General features: G+C 39.5%; 3 protein-coding genes across 3 annotated transcripts; 2 read left to right on the top strand and 1 right to left on the bottom strand.

The window, feature by feature from the left end:
* The first annotated feature begins 356 nt into the window (after positions 1-356).
* On the top strand, positions 357-3,415 carry ccng1 (cyclin G1). Its single transcript, XM_079557511.1, has 6 exons — positions 357-541; positions 1,332-1,595; positions 1,679-1,932; positions 2,171-2,249; positions 2,343-2,453; positions 2,572-3,415. The coding sequence occupies exons 2-6, from the start codon at positions 1,332-1,334 to the stop codon at positions 2,761-2,763; spliced, it is 900 nt and encodes a 299-aa protein (XP_079413637.1). The 5' UTR covers positions 357-541; the 3' UTR covers positions 2,764-3,415.
* Positions 2,816-6,605, bottom strand: nudcd2 (NudC domain containing 2). The gene is made up of 4 exons (XM_079557512.1): positions 6,196-6,605; positions 5,948-5,996; positions 5,714-5,865; positions 2,816-3,870 (listed from the first exon to the last, which is right to left on the bottom strand). Exons 1-4 carry the CDS (start codon positions 6,382-6,384, stop codon positions 3,787-3,789), a joined length of 474 nt encoding a protein of 157 aa, XP_079413638.1. The 5' UTR covers positions 6,385-6,605; the 3' UTR covers positions 2,816-3,786.
* A 1,629-nt stretch (positions 6,606-8,234) lies between these two features.
* On the top strand, positions 8,235-16,500 carry gabra6a (gamma-aminobutyric acid type A receptor subunit alpha6a; the record flags this gene model as incomplete). The annotated part of the gene is made up of 10 exons (XM_079557120.1): positions 8,235-8,281; positions 8,346-8,449; positions 9,131-9,198; positions 9,546-9,766; positions 10,222-10,304; positions 10,381-10,524; positions 11,607-11,759; positions 13,354-13,616; positions 14,554-14,804; positions 16,214-16,500. 10 exons carry the CDS (start codon positions 8,235-8,237, stop codon positions 16,233-16,235), a joined length of 1,356 nt encoding a protein of 451 aa, XP_079413246.1. The 3' UTR covers positions 16,236-16,500.
* Positions 16,501-17,046: the final 546 nt, after the last annotated feature.

Raw genomic sequence — 17,046 nt, 5'->3', positions numbered from 1 at the left:
AATAAAAATGTGTCATTAGCTTGCATTCTTTTTTGAATTTATTCTTTAGACAGGTGATTTATCCAGACCTTTCTAGAAACACACACGAGACCATTCATTTGGGAAGTCACCGCTATTATAAATTTATCAGTTACAATACATTAGTAATTCTATCCAGTTCCATCTGATAAAGTTGGGAAATGGCTTAGTTCCTTTAGCCCCGCCCACTTCTCCTTCATTGGTTATGAGGCGGGGCGTATTTTAGATTGACTGTGAAACGACCAATCAAAACAGCGAATGGAAAAGTTTTTGGTCAATGACCAATGGGAGCTCTCCGTGTTTGGGCATGGGCATGGTTTTATGCCTGCATTAAAACCTCCTCGGTCCTTTTCCCCGTTGCCTAAAGCCAAGGGTAGGGGGGTGTGCATAGGCAGAAGATAACCTATGCTTAAAACTTTCTTAAGTGAAAGTCCATACTTGCACTGCTTTTCATTCGCTTATTTTGAGCGTGTGAAGTTTTATTTGTTATCAACACCGCGGCAACAAAACATAACCATCCAAGGTAAGTCCTTTCCTTCTGCGTCCTTCTATGGAAATTATAACTCATGTAACGTTATCAGGGCCTTTGTTGGAAACCGTTTGAACGTTGTGGTTGAATAAATGCCAAATTAAAATGGTAATAAATGGCTAAAGCAGTGCCTTTTGCCTTTTAAGCTGCGTTAGCATGGAAGCTAATTTAATGTTATTGGTAAACACTACACTACGTTTTAAAGGGGGGATAATAACATAACACCTCCTTTTACCCCCTGTGAGTGGATGTTGTTTAGTAGAAAATGTTTTGTGACCCGTTCATGTTAATCTTTCATCTCGTTGCTGTTCATTCCGTTCGCTTGTATGGAGGGACATGTCCCGACATGACGCAGGTCCTGCCCGTCTCAAGGCCTTACGTCCTTTTTGCGTTTTAAACTCTCACATTTGTCACTTAAAGACATGGCCTTCACTGAATATATCACCGTAGGAAACCACAGTGTGAATGTACTGCTGATATTCGCTGTAAAAATGTCAGTTATTGAACCGCGTCCGATTCCAGTTCAGTCCAGTCCTGTGACAGCTGGGTGAAGGGCCTTATTTGGAAGTGTCCCTCTCCACTAGGCTGTACTTCTCAGACTCGCACTTTTGTTACTTTTCCGTATATTTATGTTACTTCACGGGTTATTTATAAGAAATACGTTTTTAAAATTATTTTCTACTTAAGTTCTAGTCTATAAGGATGAGCCAGTGTTGCTCTAATCGGCAGAGGGAGCATTCGGTTTGCTACTAAATTTTGCATTCTCCTTCTGTCATGTCTGTAGATGATTGACACAGCAGCAGCACCAGGAACACTGCCTTTTGCAGTGCAGATCAAGGCTTTGATGGACCTTGAAGGCCGCTACCAGCCAAAACTGAGTGGGCTGAGACATTTGGAGAGTGCTCCGGACAATGGCCTCCGGATGACCACCAAACTGAGAGAGCTGGAGGTAAAGGACCTGCTCTCTCTCACCCGGTTCTTTGGATTCACGTCAGAGACTTTCTCTCTGGCCATCAGCCTTCTGGATCGATTTCTGTCCGTCATGAAGGTCTGTACCAAAAACATTTTTTTTGTTTTTGTTTTTGTTTTGTTATAAAGACATTTGGACTATTTACACGTGTTTCTGTTTAGATTCAGCCCAAACACCTGTCCTGTGTGGGGTTGTGCTGTTTTTACATTGCTGTGAAGTCCACTGAAGAGGAGAAGAATGTGCCTCTTGCCAATGACCTGATCCGCATCAGTCAGAACCGCTTCACAGTGTCGGACATGATGCGGATGGAGAAGATCATCATGGAAAAGCTCCACTGGAAGGTGAAGGGCCCGACAGCGCTGCGCTTTCTCCGCCTCTTTCACAGCTGCATCCAGGAGCAGCTGGACACGGAGAGGTACGGACTGACATCAACCTGCAGGGCTGCCATGACTCAACTAGATTAGATTCACTGAACTAAAATGTGTCTTTTCATATTTATCTCTGAAGAAACACTGGACAAAAATATATTTAGAGCCGACAGGCACATGCTCCATTTAAAAGCCTCAAATCTTACATGACATGTTCAAAGTAGGTCTTCTTAGTAGGACATGGGCAATTATTACAGCATTATTACAGCCTCTTTCTTTCAACAGCAAGAAGATCCTGAGCATTGAACGACTGGAGGCTCAACTGAAAGCCTGCCACTGCTCCTATACTTTCACAAAAATAAAGGTGAGCCACTCAAACAGCTCACAGGCGACTTGTTCAAAATTCAATGGTAGCATGTTTGAGCCACTCTAATTGCCTATCTCCCCCACCCCCCAGCCATCTCTGCTTGCTCTTGCTCTACTGAGCTATGAACTCCATGAACAACATGATCCTGAGTGCACTGACAAAATATCTGAGATCCTGTCGGGCATACAGCTGCAGCCTAATGTAAGTTATCAGTTAAAGCCATAATAATACATTGAAAATAATATGGGTTAACTTTTCTCATCTTGGATTTACAACAGTAAGTCTTTTCATTTGTTAAATTTATTTGGGCTTGTTGTAGATTAAGCCTGGTGACCTGGTTTGCGTGCGAGAGCTGGTTGGGAAGTGCCTGGCTGAATATGCCACCGCCAAGTGCTCCAAGCCGAACAGCCAAAGACTACGCTGGACTATTTCAGGAAGAACTGCGCGCCAGCTGAAGCACAGCTACTACAAAATCACTCATCTGCCCACCATCCCAGAGTCCGCTTATTGAGATCTCGGTCTTTGATAGGGTGGCCTTATGTAACGATACATTTGTAACGATAATTTTAATTCAGTCTGCAAGGTCACCCTCTAAAAATTAAATTGCATTTTCTTTACAGATGGCCATTATGGATGATGGTCTTCTTTAAAGAAAAGCTCAAACTATATTTTGTCAAACGTCACACACTGTTCCATCTGCCTCAGTGACAAGGAGTAATGCTTTGTCTATCACCCAGCTTAGTTTTACTTTCTTGGTTGAGTTGCTTGCACAAGTGTACAGTATGTTCTCGTTAAATCCGTACCATGATGTTTGGTATTTGGGTTGCTGGTTTTAAGCAAATAAGTATTGAACCACCTAGGTCCTCAGTCCACCGTGTGGAAGAGGAGGGAGAAGGATTTTGTGAACATCAAAAATGGAACCAAGAAATCGGGCCCAAAGTCCTTAACTCTCACCCTAGGTTGTAAACTGTCGTGAATGCACACTCCTACCCAAGGTGATATTTTAGTTTTTAGTTATTGCGCGGGAGCTCTGGATTTCTCCAGTGAATAAGGCTAGTTATGATTTGTCATTTCTAGTGAATCATATTTTGAAGCTGAATGTAAGCTTTTGATGAGCAGTTACCGATGAGTTGTTTCACTGATATTTGATTTGTAGACACAAATAAAGCATTGTTTTTTGCTCAAAGATTGTCAATTAGGCAGAGAACACAAATGAATACATTAGGATTGTTTGAATATTTGACAGTTCCTTGTTTTATTTGATGTTTTAAGTAAAAAGTGTTCTCAATTAAAAATGTAAATCAGTACACTTACACCATCTGGTAAGCCTATATGCTTGTACCTTTCAATAAAAGTTTATTGAAAAGCCATCCATATGTTCGGAATCTGTATCAGCCGTACAAAGTTCAGCCGTGATATTATAGGCCCATAATGCAGAACATAATGGCCATGATCGGATCAGAATGATGGAATGATAGAAAGTAACAAATGTTCATAGTCCATCTTTGGTGTCAAAAGTCCTCCAAAGAAATTGTTACTTCTGCAAACTGGAAAAGTCGGGGCCGCCTCCTGCAAAATTACCCGAGATTTCTGCACCGCTGAAGTCAAAACCAGGATTCTGGGGGAGAAAAATTAGATAATGTTGCATTAGTTCAACTACTCAAAACTGTGTGGACTTGCCATTATAATTCTTGGTTTAATATGAAAAGTTGAGCATAGTGTTAAACATACAGGCATTAGATATTAGGCACTAATTGCTGTACACACATTCTTATAGCCATTCAATATAAAAAGGCCTTGTTTAAAAGCCTTTAAAACATATTTGCCTGCCCTGCCAGACTATGCTTTTTCCAAGTGACGTAGCCCGGGAGCGAGCGTGATCTCAATTTCTGGGTGGGCGTGCCTTTTCAACGCTGTTTCTTGCTCCAGTTTTAGGGATTTTATATTTTCTAAAGGATTTAAAACAGACAGCATCTTTAAAGTAGCAAGTAGCAAATAATAATATATAACTAGAAATGCAATGGCTGCGCCATTGCGATTGACTGCGGAAATGCGGGAAGCGAATGCAGAAATTGCATAAACTCTTCAAATTGCATAATCTAATTTGCATAAACTGGTAAAATGCATAAAATGTCATGTTGCATAAACTGTATAAACTGCAAAAAGTGGTAAAATGCATGAATGGGATAAATTATCGCATAAATTATGTAAATTGCATAAACGCTTTAAAATGGATAAATCCTAAATGGCATAAACTCTTAAGTTGCATAAACGGTTTAAAATGCACAAACTGGTTAAATCCAGTGGTTAATTTGCATAAATTGTTAATATTGCATACACTTTTATATTCCATAAACTGGTCAAACTGTTGAAATGGCCTCAGTGCTTGATTGGCAGAAGCTGCACAAATGGCTGAAAGTCCTGGAGTCTCCTGATTGGCAGGATTCACCCCATACACACTAATGCGACAGGTCCACATACACACCAATGCATACATTTCAAACTCCCGTATAAAAAAACTGGAAATCTGCAGAAGGCCAATTTTTTCTCAAAACCCACAAGTTGCAGAAGCTGAACATGCACAAAGTGCAGAAATTGCAGAAAATGCAGAAAAAAGTGCAGAAAAGCATGGATTTGCGGCAGCCCCATTATAAGTCAATGGGAAAAATCTCCGACATTTCGGCCGATTGCGGAAAAAACGTAAGTTGCAGAAGTCCCAAAAGTAATAGCACCCTTCTCCTCAACATGCGGAACGTTTTGATGCATAACTTGCATAAATTGCACAAAGCATGAAGGTGCTGAAAGCTCTAGAAAATCGGGAAAAAGATGGAAGAGGAATAATAATAAAGAACATGAAAACCAATAATTGACTGCGGAAGAATTCCGCAGTCAATCAATAATACCAGGAGTAGTTCGAAATCCACGCCGCAATCTTCACTTTACTGTGCGGATGCCAAACTACTCCTGGAATTACTACGCCTTACATTGTAGTTCCCCCTTTTATCCGCTTAGAAAATCCACATTGTTTAATTTTGTGTAATTATACTTTGTAGTGGAACACTTCACGTAACCATATTTAAATAGGGAAAACGTGGAAGAGCTTGGTAGCTTCTATCTTGACCTGTTTTGGAGCTATAGAGGAGAGGAGGAGAGGCTAAATGCTAACGCCGTCTGTGCTGACGTGATTGAAGACACGGGGGAAGACCAGACAGGTCCTAAAGAACTCGTCAAAGCTAAGGTAAGAACATATCTCAGTATGTAAAAACGGTGGCCTATTCCTTTAAGGCTTTGGAAGAGTGCGGTGAAAGCTTCTGTCACTTGGTGGATGAACTCCCGCCTCTTGGTCCATGCAAGCAGCTGGCCAGACAGTTCTTCTTTTGAACAGAAAGGAGGAGCGTCTGGCTGGCCAGGCAAGAAATATCTAGGCCTCAACCGTTAAAACTGTCTGAATGACGACGTACCTCCCGCTGGAACCTTTCTAGCGTGAGTTTCCTCTGCATTTGATCCTGGACCCAAGCATTGGCACCATACTCCCCTTCCAGCAGAGAGGACCAACAGTTCCCCGCTTCTCTGTTGGTCTTCATTAGGACAATGTGGATGAGACATTTATCCTCTGAAGAAGAAACAACACAATAAGCATCCTTAAAAATCAAAGTTTTTGAGCTTTACCTTGATCAATTTGATTCATAACTCACCTAGAGTCCATGTAGCCTCATCAGAAACAGTTGTACCAAACAGTCGTCCCTAATCAATGCAAATAGGACAATGTTAATCTGAAAATCATCTTATTTACAAAGCTCATATTGACAGGTATAGAAATTTAAAAAAAGAGGCGATTTGTGTGTTTGCTCATTGCAGGAAGAGTGTTTAGTTTAGCCCAGACTTGAAGTGATATGGTAAAGGCATGATGAGAGAGAAGAGGGTGCATGTGTTAGTGGAGTACCTTGAATATTTCCTTTCCTTTGACGTGTAACTCAATGTCCTTTGAGCCCAGACGGCATTTCACTTCTTTAGCGGACGTACCGACCGGCACATTCACCTCAATAAACACCTCCTCCATGGTCTGGTACCATGACCCCCATGGAGTTTGACAGGGGACCACTCCGCTCTTCTCCTCAAAGTGCACAGACATCCTGAAGCCTCGCGCACGGCTAACAACAGCTAACAGCGACCCGGAGCTACCAAAGCACGTTCACGTTCAACAAACAAATGTGCACCAACAGACCCCATTCACCTTGTTGTGATCAATATTCTTAATCATATTAAATCGCAAAATAAACAGAGAAATCCACGAATAACAACCATTTTCCTAGTTTTTCTAACTCACTTCTTCTTGCTTGTGTTTTGATGTATTTTCCGGTGGATTCAGTGTCGACTTTCCCTCTAGCGCCACCACCTGGCTACATTAAAAACTGGGTCAAAAATGGAGAAAGACAAATTGTGACGTTTTTCTCCCCAAAGTTTAGCGATAAAACTGTAAAAGTCTAATGTCAATTACATCACCTGCACTGAGGTGATATGATAGACTTTTGAGCTTTTTAAGTGGTTAAGTCACAATGGAAACTTTGTGTTTGGCGCACATGGTCAAGTCATGTTTCAGGTAAAAGTGCTACTTTGGGCAATGGGAATGGAAAGCTGGTAAGCAAAACACTTAGCCCTACACAGTTTATAGCCCTTTTGTGTCCCTCTAAATGCTAAAATGCTTTTGTACACCCCAACAATTTTTTTTCACCTTTTATAATTTAAAATAATGGGTACGTGTATATAAGAAATATCCCACCAACCACTACTACCCCACATTTAGGCCCTATGTCTTTTCAAGGTGGGCATAGTGTGGAGTAAAGTAGTTCAAATGCATTTCCAAACCATAGCTGTCGATAAAGGGAGAAAGGCGATTTTAATATTAATGATATAATATAATTAATATAAATATAATGAAGTTGATACGTCACCTGGTGGGGACAAGTGTTCTAAGGAGTACACACATACATGTATTCATACATACATGCAGTGTTGGGAAGTAACTAAATACTTGTATTTATATTACGTATTAAGAATACTCATTTTGAGTAACTGTCTTCTGGTAAAGTTACACTTCATTTGAGAGTATTTAGAATACAGTTACTTTACAAACATCAAGGAAATACATCCCAGTACTCAATTAATAGATTTTAGCTCCATATTGCACAACACAGAAATAACTTTTAATGTTGACAGCTTTTCCTCCTAAAATAAACATTTAAAACTCCTTATGCCACAGTTCATACAAACACTGCACATGTGTCACATACTGTATCCGCTGCTCCTGTGCATTTGCCAAGAGAGTTAAAGAGTTCCTCATGCATGATAAGTGAGTTAATAACAAGTGTTTCAATATTCGTAGTCTTCATTTTTGTAATACGCTATAGTTATAGATAAATATAATGACAATCAATGTGAACATATTCTAGAAGTATTCTAAATACTCAGAATACAGTACTCTATTACATATATATACATTTTAAGGCAAGTATCCAGTAACTCAATACAATTTCAAAGTATTCTCCCCAACACTTCATACATGCATTAATACAACTAAACTCAAACTAAAAACTCAAACCATGTTGCACTGCCAAGCGTCAATTTATAATAACACTTATCCCTGCTACCTGTGATAGAGCTTGTTATAATAGTCTGTCAGTGTAGTCCATAATGAAAATACTACTTATGAAAAGTGCATTTTATGTAGTTTGCTCTGATATACTCAAAAAAGATAGAAAAACGTGTTGGTGTGGATCTAAAAAGAGAGCCATGCTGTTAATCTGTTAATGAGATTACTGTTCTTGTCTTGGTGACTTCTGTTTCCTTACACACCAGACACATGACAGGCTGCAAAGACCATTGCACGTCTAATAGTTTTGTGGCCTAACTTACAAGAAAACAAAAGCTAAACATGTCCTAAAAGGTTTTTGGGGAAGAAATCTGCAGAATTTGCTGTGAAGAATGGCCACCTGGTCAATCACTGTGGTTATAGTAGTCTCTTTTATAAGGTAAGTCCTCCTTGCTTTAAATAATTTCAAAAGTGAACGTTGAGTTTACATATTTTCCGTACAGTCTTGTAGTGTATGGAAATGAGAGGATTAACTCAGATGACATTACTCGCATCTTGGATCGATTATTGGACGGCTATGACAACAGACTTCGCCCTGGATCTGGAGGTGGGTAACTCCACCATCATGCATGACTTTGAGGCAACAATTGTGGTCTTACAACTCAGGACAGAACTATAGGCCATGTTACAGACCAAAGCTCCTCTCAAAATATGAACCTTTGGTTTTTAATGAATCAAGGTTAAGTGTTGCAAAACTTTATAACACTGACTTGCAATACTTGTTGTATCACATGAACAATACGATTCATAGAGAATCCCATGTATTGCGATACATATTGTATTGAATTGTATTGTATGGTATTGTATTGTGAAATTGATTGCCTCAAGGCCCCCTGCCATTTGTTTGCTTTAGTAAAAGCAGATTTAAAATATGTACAATAGGTTCCCTTCTGAGGCCAGGACCCCCATGTAAAATAGATTTTTAATCTCACTGGGACTTTCCTGGTTAAATAAAGGTCAAATAAAAAAATAAAACTGATTTAACTTAACAAAATGTGATGCAAGTTTGGTCTAAATAACATATTTAGTCAGTCTAAAAAGTTTTTTTTTTTTTTTTTTTTTTACTTACTACAAAGCAGGCATAGTTTCAGGCGGCATTCATTACTTTTTCTCTCAATATTAATTTAGGTTTAGTTAAATGAACACTGACTTTGATATTCTGATATTGTGCAGTTATATATAGCTATAATGTTTAATTGGGTTATCATCATGTATTGTTGTATTTCAGGTGGCGTTACAGAGGTGAAGACTGATATATTTGTCACCAGTTTTGGGCCTGTTTCCGACATGCAGATGGTGAGATTTGGCTTGTTTCAGAAGATGTAAACACTAATGTTTTGAGATAATAGAGCCTCTGAGGCCACTAAATGTCTGCTGCCTCATGGGCAAGCTGCCACAACACCAATTAATGAGCTTTAATCTGTTTCACTAGCGCCATTACTCTATTACTGACGGCCTTTAAATCAATATGACAGCACGTCAGGCACAAAAGAATGGTTGAATAGATTGATTAATGATTATCTAGGGTGAGTGGCATCCATCATTGCCGCACATTTTACTGCAGTAGACGCAGAAAGTTAAATGTACATGCTACACAAAAGCTTGACAGTTTTTAAACGTTTTACCTTTTGTCAATGCCACAGGAGTACACCATGGACATGTTCTTCCGTCAGATGTGGGTGGATGAACGGCTCAAATTCGAAGGTCCCACTGAAATCTTGCGGCTAAACAACCTCATGGTGGACAAAATATGGACCCCTGACACTTTCTTCCGTAACTCCAGGAGGTCCATTTCCCACAATATGACCACACCCAACAAGCTTTTTCGAATCATGCAGAACGGGACAGTACTTTACACAATGAGGTAACCATGCCGATTTGCCATAGGATAATAAGTTGAATAGGATTGTCGCATTAATGGGGATGCAGTATTCAAATAAGAAGAAACTAATGTATCACAAAATGACTGTGGTTTTAGCCTTGTTGCCTACATAAAGTTCTGTTTTCTGTATATTGTAATTTAGTTTAGTTTAACTTAGTTTAGTTTAGTTACATAGTGGCCTTTTTTGGGGGCTCCAGATATTATAATATGTCCAATATCTTGTATTGCTGAAACTGATTGCTTTAATTTAATAGAACATACTGTGTTGAAATCCTTTGTAGTCCATTGCTATAATATCTTTCATCATCATTCATATCACAATATTTATGATGCATTTTATTTCCTAATCCTGTGCAGCCATTACATTGTATAAAAAAATCAATGTAAATTAATTAGCCCTTACATTGAATAATAAATCTAAAACATTTGTTTTTCAGACTTACAATCAGTGCAGAATGTCCAATGCAACTTGGAGATTTCCCCATGGATGGACACGCCTGCCCTCTGCGATTCGGAAGCTGTAAGAATAGTGTAAACAATAACTTAGCGAATATAATGGTGTGCAGAAGTATTGAGAACAAATGCTTTTTCTCCAGATGCCTATACCAGCAGTGAGATTTTGTTTACCTGGAGGAAGGGGCTAAGTGCGTCTGTGGACTGTCCCAAAGAGTCCATGAGTCTTCTGCAGTATGATCTGGTGGGACAGACACTATCCAGTGAGATCTTTAAATCAAACACAGGTAACAGCTTAAACATTACATCCACGCAAAGGTGCATTATGCAACTTTTTATGTGGGAAAGAAAAGTTTATTTTTGTGTGTATTTGACTTTGTAGTGACCCAGCAGCTGTATGAGTCAGCATGGCACCTTTACTTTCTGTCACAGTAGCCTCTAGGATGCTCCAGGATCAATTGTTTAGACTGCACAATTGTTTCACTGCTGACGGAAACCTCTCAAAAGAAAACCTACCAAAAAAGTGATCCTGGAGAATTGTAGAGACCACCGTTATTGGAGATAAGGGCGCCTTAATGCAAATTTAACTCACTTAAACTAACACATCGTCAGATTCTTCTTCTGCTGAATTCACTTGTCTCTCTGAGTAATCTCGCTAATCTAAAATGTTTGCCCCTTGACTTGTGATGTCATGAGGTGGTGCCCCTCTATCTACAGGTGTATTAACAAGACTTGTTCTGATCATTTAAGTGTTCAAACTGTCTCCCCTACCTATAGCCTTTTACCAAGTGCTGGCAACTATTGTTTTAAACAGCTTCACTCATCTCTGTGCCAGCAGGAAACAAGTAACTTGAATGAGGGCAGAATGACAATACACATTTTAGTTCTCAAGTTGCAAAATGCATTAGCAATACTGAGGCGTCCAGAAGTATTTTAAATTGCCAGAAGAAAAGCATAACATTGGAGATCAAATTACTTTCTTTGGGTATCAATGTCCATTAGTTGGTTTAGCCCATATGAAAGACTTCCGAGAGCGGCCATATAACCCGCTTACGTGGTCAGAGCTAATGCACAAGATGCTTTAAGAGAAACTATAGCGTTTAATGCACCAAAGTGAAGCCTGCTGGAGGTTATTTGAGTAGGTATTTTATATCCTTGACTTTTATGTTCTCAGTCTTTCTTCTCACTAAGAGCCCAAAATATTCACCTGAACATCTGTGTGCACTAAACCACTGTCAAAGAAGCGACACATTCATAGGGTTTTCCTAACAGCGGTTGTGTTTGAAGGGCGGGCAAGGGCAGGCGCTTGGTGCTAACCTGCTCTGTCCCCTCCGGCAAGATTTCTTCACACGTTCTGTTAATGTTACAGGTCACTACTCGGTGCAGGTGGTCCATTTTCATCTCCAAAGGAAGCTGGGCTATTATCTCATACAAACCTATATACCCCTCATAATGGTGGTGGTACTATCCCAGGTTTCTTTTTGGATCAACAAAGAGTCTGTTCCTGCTCGGACAGTTGCAGGTAAAACAATTCATATAAGTATAAACATATTTGACACTTATTTGTCTATCATGTGTAGTGTGAACTTCTACTAGAACTTCTAATAAATACAAGAAAGGGGTGAAAATATAAAGACAATTTTAACATAATATATCGAATTGTGATAGCTTAAGAAAGTTTCTTGTTGAAATATGCAGCTCTATGCTGATTCATAGTCATGCTCTCTCTACCCCCCAATGTTCAGCCTCAGTAATGCTCTTAGTCAGTAAACAAACACAGGCACTTGTGGCGCTGCCACATTCTTGTCCTGCCTGCGTAGACTCTGGGTGCTCATGTCTCTCCTACCACAACAAACATGTACAATAAGTGTGTGTTTGTTTAGTTTATTAGTTTATTATCATGAATATGAACAGGGGCAATGTACAATATATATAATATATATAATATAATAACATTAAAGGGCCTAGATGCAAGTTAGCCATGTTATACTCACTACTGCCACCTCAGGTCATACGTGTAACTGCACCTTCTATATTAAGCTCGTGCATGACGGCAATTCGGACCTGAAATAACAACTTTTAGAGTGACAGTGCTCGATCTTAGAGGCACTTGTGGTGAACAGGTCTGGGCTCATTCTACACATTAGGACATTGCTGGAACATGTAGGGGAGGAAAATACATAATTTTAACATTTTTAAACTCTGTATATAGTCCCTTTAACCTCAGAAAGGAGAGATGCATTGTACCAGGTTGTAGCACTGGTGCTCATTTCCACCCGTGGTCCTTGGGCAGGCTGAAGTCAACAGAAAAAGTCTTAATTGTGAGCATTAGTGCAGGACAACAGATGCATAACTGCTCAAATTAACTAAACTATAACAAATTAGCCCATGGCGACAATCCTGCGATGTGGTTTTGTAGTGAATCTAGTGAATCTTGGTTTACAGTGTTTGAGATTCACTTCTCTAAATGACTGATAGGCAGATTTAACAAATCACATTGACGTGTGAACTCCCAGAAGAAGCAGACAGCTACTTGTTGAAGGTAATATAAAGTTGACTTCAGTAGCAATAAAGTCATGACGTTATTAATTTGGTGTGGCGTCCACCCCTTACTACAAACTCACAAAACTACTGTAATACTATACTACTCTCATGCTACTACCAGAAACCAGCTACAGGGGAAAAGACATGTGCTCGTCATATAATTACAATATCATGAAAAAGTGCATTTACTTATGTTATTCAACTTAAACTGTGAAACTAATATATGATATAGACTCATTACATGCACAGTGAGACATGTAGCCTTTATTTGTTATCATTTTGATTATTATGTCTCACAGCTTGTAAAAACCCCACATTAAAAATCTCAGAAAATATTTTAAAATGGACTGTGAGCCATAATCATCAAAATTATAAAGGCTTGACATATGTCACTTTGCATGTAATGAGTCACTTGAGTCACAATGCACTTTTTCATGATGTTCTAATTATATGACGAGCACCTGTATATGTTTATTAATTTAGAAACAGTTTAAATAGATCACTTACAGTACATTTCTCAGATTTTTTTTTTTTACTAGATTGTAAATAAATGTTTATGTCAATCTCCAAAGGCATCACTACTGTGCTGACGATGACTACCTTGAGCATCAGTGCGCGACAGTCTCTTCCCAAAGTGTCCTATGCCACCGCCATGGACTGGTTCATCGCCGTGTGTTTTGGCTTTGTGGCATTTGCTCTGGTGGAGTTTGCAGCAGTGAATTACTTTGCCACTCTTCAGGCCGATCATCTAAGAGAGAAACAGAGGAAGTCAGGACAGGACAAGCTGGAAGAGCAGCCAGATGGTGATGAAGAGGACGATGATGACAATGCTTCAGTAAGCAACGGCACAAAAAACACGAGTTAGATATACTATAACTGTATCATTAATTCAATGGGTAGTATAGGTGGAATTCAGATACTGTAGAAGGACAAAGAAGCATTTGAGTTCTTTAAATATGAAAATTAAACAGCGACTCATCAACAGTGTATTTATAGCTTCAGACGCTGTTCAAAACTCATCATCTGCAAATTTTGACTTCATTCTTTTAAATGGAGATAATTTCATTTGTGCTTTTGGCAATTCACATTTAGAGTTCTGATCTGGTTTAGACATGGTTTCCCGCCAGTTTGAACACAATTTAGTTCAATTTAGGTCTAATTAGCCTTTTTTTCAGTCCTGATTTAATCTCTGCATGGTGGTACAGTATTTGTGAAGGATGTTTGAGAGAAAGGGGTCTTTCTGTGTAACTTATTTGGTCTGATCCAACACAAATAATGACTTCCTAAATTGCAAATTTGGGCAAACAGAAGGTCTGCAATCGAATGTGCAATGGATTTCTTTTATTCTGTGCACATAAGAGTAGCCATCTTGCCTCTTCTTTTCTGTTCAAGCTGGCACAACACGCATGAAATAGTAATATGTACTGTTGTAGCACTCTGCTCTCCTGCTATATGCTTTATGCTAATACAGTAAGCCATCCAGTGTCCTCCTGGGATCTGCCTCACGTGTTGGGCTCATGGTTAGATGCTTTAAAAATAGCCTTGGTGTGAGAACAGAGAGGAGCTCAAGCAATGCTACTCTGCAGCTTCTAATCCCCCCAGCCGTTGGGTATCGAGCGAACTACCTGCTGCACTCCTGTGGGACTCTGCTCTCTCATTCAAAGAAAACCTCCTGTGAATAGAAAGCTAATTTGTAGTCTTGTTTACATGTTCAAATCACCATACAGCAGAAAATTAACATTGTGCCTGCTTCCTCTATTCCCACCTCCCAGACGGACAGTGGCCCCCCGGAAGGCCTCAAAAAAAGAAACCACTCGATGTGTCGTAGTGAGAAGAGTGATGACGCTCCGCCACCGGTGCCTATATTTTTGCAACAAGGATCGGCGTTTCCCCAGATTCCACAGTTAGCCGGCACCAGCCCCATTGACAAGTACTCCCGGATACTTTTCCCCCTGGCATTTGGTCTCTTCAACCTGGTGTACTGGTACATCTATCTGGCCAGAGACACAATGGAGAAGCCAAGGTATTTCAGTATTTTCAAGTTTTTTAGTTTGTTAATCAAATACAGTTTTTTTTAAAATATATAACCATATAAAATATATATATATATATATATATATATATATATATATATATATATATATATATATATATATATATATATATATATATATATATAAATATATAAATGTAAAAAGCTGTAAACTAAATCCAAATCATGCAGGACTCTGGGTTTATACACAACTATTGGTAATTGAAGGGTAAGACATTTCAAGAGTTAACCTCTTAACCCCCACCTGAACTGAGCACATTTTCTCCAGTTTGGCTGTACCCAAATTGAAAAAGCTTCTTGAAAAAAGCGTCAAAATAGGAACAAAAATGAGGACGAAATTGTAACAAAAGAACAAAAAACATGGCAAAAAAGAAAAACGATGAAAAAATAGTCAAAATAGTGACGAGAAAAAGATCCATTTAGATTTCTGTAAAACTGATACTAAGATCAGACAGATAATGTACTTGGTGAAGGCGGGGGTTAAGAGGTTAAATCTTATGTCATTTACACATGAGCTAATATGAATTATACAAGGTGAATAAATATGCAGTGATTGCAGCAATCAATAGATTAGATTTCTGAGGTAATCTTTGGTTTGAGAAACACTGACACTGAATATTGAGCTGTTTTAAAGCGAAAAAGTCCGATTGATACAGTACATATTGTGCGGCTTTATGTATATTAATTTCACAAACTCGTTTTACTACATTGTGGCTTCTTTGAACTACAGTACAGACAAAATGAGGCCTTAAGACCTCATTTTCTAAAGCAATCCCAGGAGAGCACTCGCAAAAATGAAAAACATGTCAAAGTGTGTTGTTGCTGCTTTGACACTAACACTATGCTTTCATAATTGTCATCAAACAAAACAGCCTCGGCTAATTTCACCAGAAAGAGCAAACATCAAGCCTTTCCACACTCTCATTTGCGTTACCTGCTAGAAAACAACAATTCTCCAGGGGGACTAGAACCCCACGAGAGCAGATACAACACATGTGTGCCATGAATGTAAAACCTACTCTTATTCACATTCTGATGCACTATATGCTCTCTATATGTACAATAAGGAAGGAGGGAGATTCAGAGAAAAAAAGCAGAGGAATGGAGTGGGACGGGGAGCGATCTGTTATATAACACTGGGGGGTGCAAATCTGCTCATCATGCTCCTCGTGTTTGTGTCTGAGAATTTTTATGGCTGTTTTTTTTTTCTGTTTGGTGGGCTGTGCAGAATAATGAGAAAGACACAGGGAACAGGTGTGCTGAGTCTCAAGATGAGTGGAGTGGTCCGGAGGCAGCTGCATGAGAGGACAGGGAGGATGCGTGGAAAGGCTACTGGAGATATGCCTCTCATTTTGTTTTGCATTCGGCTTCTCTTTCAGGGAAATGGATGAACAGATCTAAACCTGTGGCACGCAACTGGAGATAACATCCGTGTCTCTACGTGAACAAGCTCACAGCGTTTGAGCCCCCCTCTCATCTAACAAACGAAGACGGATCAGAAACTCATTTATCCTCCTGCTGCACATTCAGATTCATTTCACAGGCGGCGACCACTGCTCACTTGTGCTGAGATTTGTAGACGGGACGCTTTAAACCCCACGCACACACCACTTCTGGGCCAGTCTAGAACCGCCCCAAACACGCGCACACACACACGCACACACACACACACACACACACACACACAGACACACACACAGACGCACCTATGCATCCTGCTCACTCGGACACACACACACACACACACACACACACACACACACACATACACACACACACAGCAAGAAACACATCAAAAAGAGGTAGATGATATAATCTATGATGACTGTAATAGGAGGTGATGCAACTGTGAATCAATGCTCAGAAGTCTGCCCTCTACAGAAGCGCTGCTCCCACTACAACCACATCAAAGGCAGTTTAGAGCAAGCTTGTAGCTCCTAGTAGCATCAAAAAAATATTTCAAATCTGAGAAGCTACACATTTGGCTTGTGTTTTTTCGTCTGTCCTTTTGACTCTGCGACTGTGTGCTCTATTGCCGTGACAGTAGTATTTCTTACTCCCGTGTTATGAGTGAATATGATCATTGGAAATGTCTTGACCTGTTGCTGCCTCTAAAAAAAAAAGTTATGATATATAATACAAAGTTACCTTATTTACCCTATTGGACTAAACCTGTAACTACACTCAATTAGAGGCTGCGCTGTTTGACCTT

This window comes from Gobius niger (genome assembly GCF_951799975.1).
Source record: "Gobius niger genome assembly, chromosome: 5".
Classification (NCBI taxonomy): Eukaryota; Metazoa; Chordata; class Actinopteri; order Gobiiformes; family Gobiidae; genus Gobius; species Gobius niger.
This window is presented reverse-complemented; position numbering and strand designations above follow the sequence as displayed.

Excerpts from the sequence above, each read along its gene's own strand:
- ccng1 (XM_079557511.1), top strand. The coding sequence starts at position 1,332 with ATGATTGACACAGCAGCAGCACCAGGAACACTGCCTTTTGCAGTGCAG. Across the intron at positions 1,933-2,170 it reads GAGCAGCTGGACACGGAGAG|CAAGAAGATCCTGAGCATTG; the intron begins GTACGGACTGAC and ends TTCTTTCAACAG. Across the intron at positions 2,250-2,342 it reads ATACTTTCACAAAAATAAAG|CCATCTCTGCTTGCTCTTGC; the intron begins GTGAGCCACTCA and ends CCCACCCCCCAG.
- nudcd2 (XM_079557512.1), bottom strand. The coding sequence starts at position 6,384 with ATGTCTGTGCACTTTGAGGAGAAGAGCGGAGTGGTCCCCTGTCAAACT. Across the intron at positions 5,997-6,195 it reads AAGGAAAGGAAATATTCAAG|GGACGACTGTTTGGTACAAC; the intron begins GTACTCCACTAA and ends TGCATTGATTAG. Across the intron at positions 5,866-5,947 it reads TGAGGCTACATGGACTCTAG|AGGATAAATGTCTCATCCAC; the intron begins GTGAGTTATGAA and ends TTTCTTCTTCAG.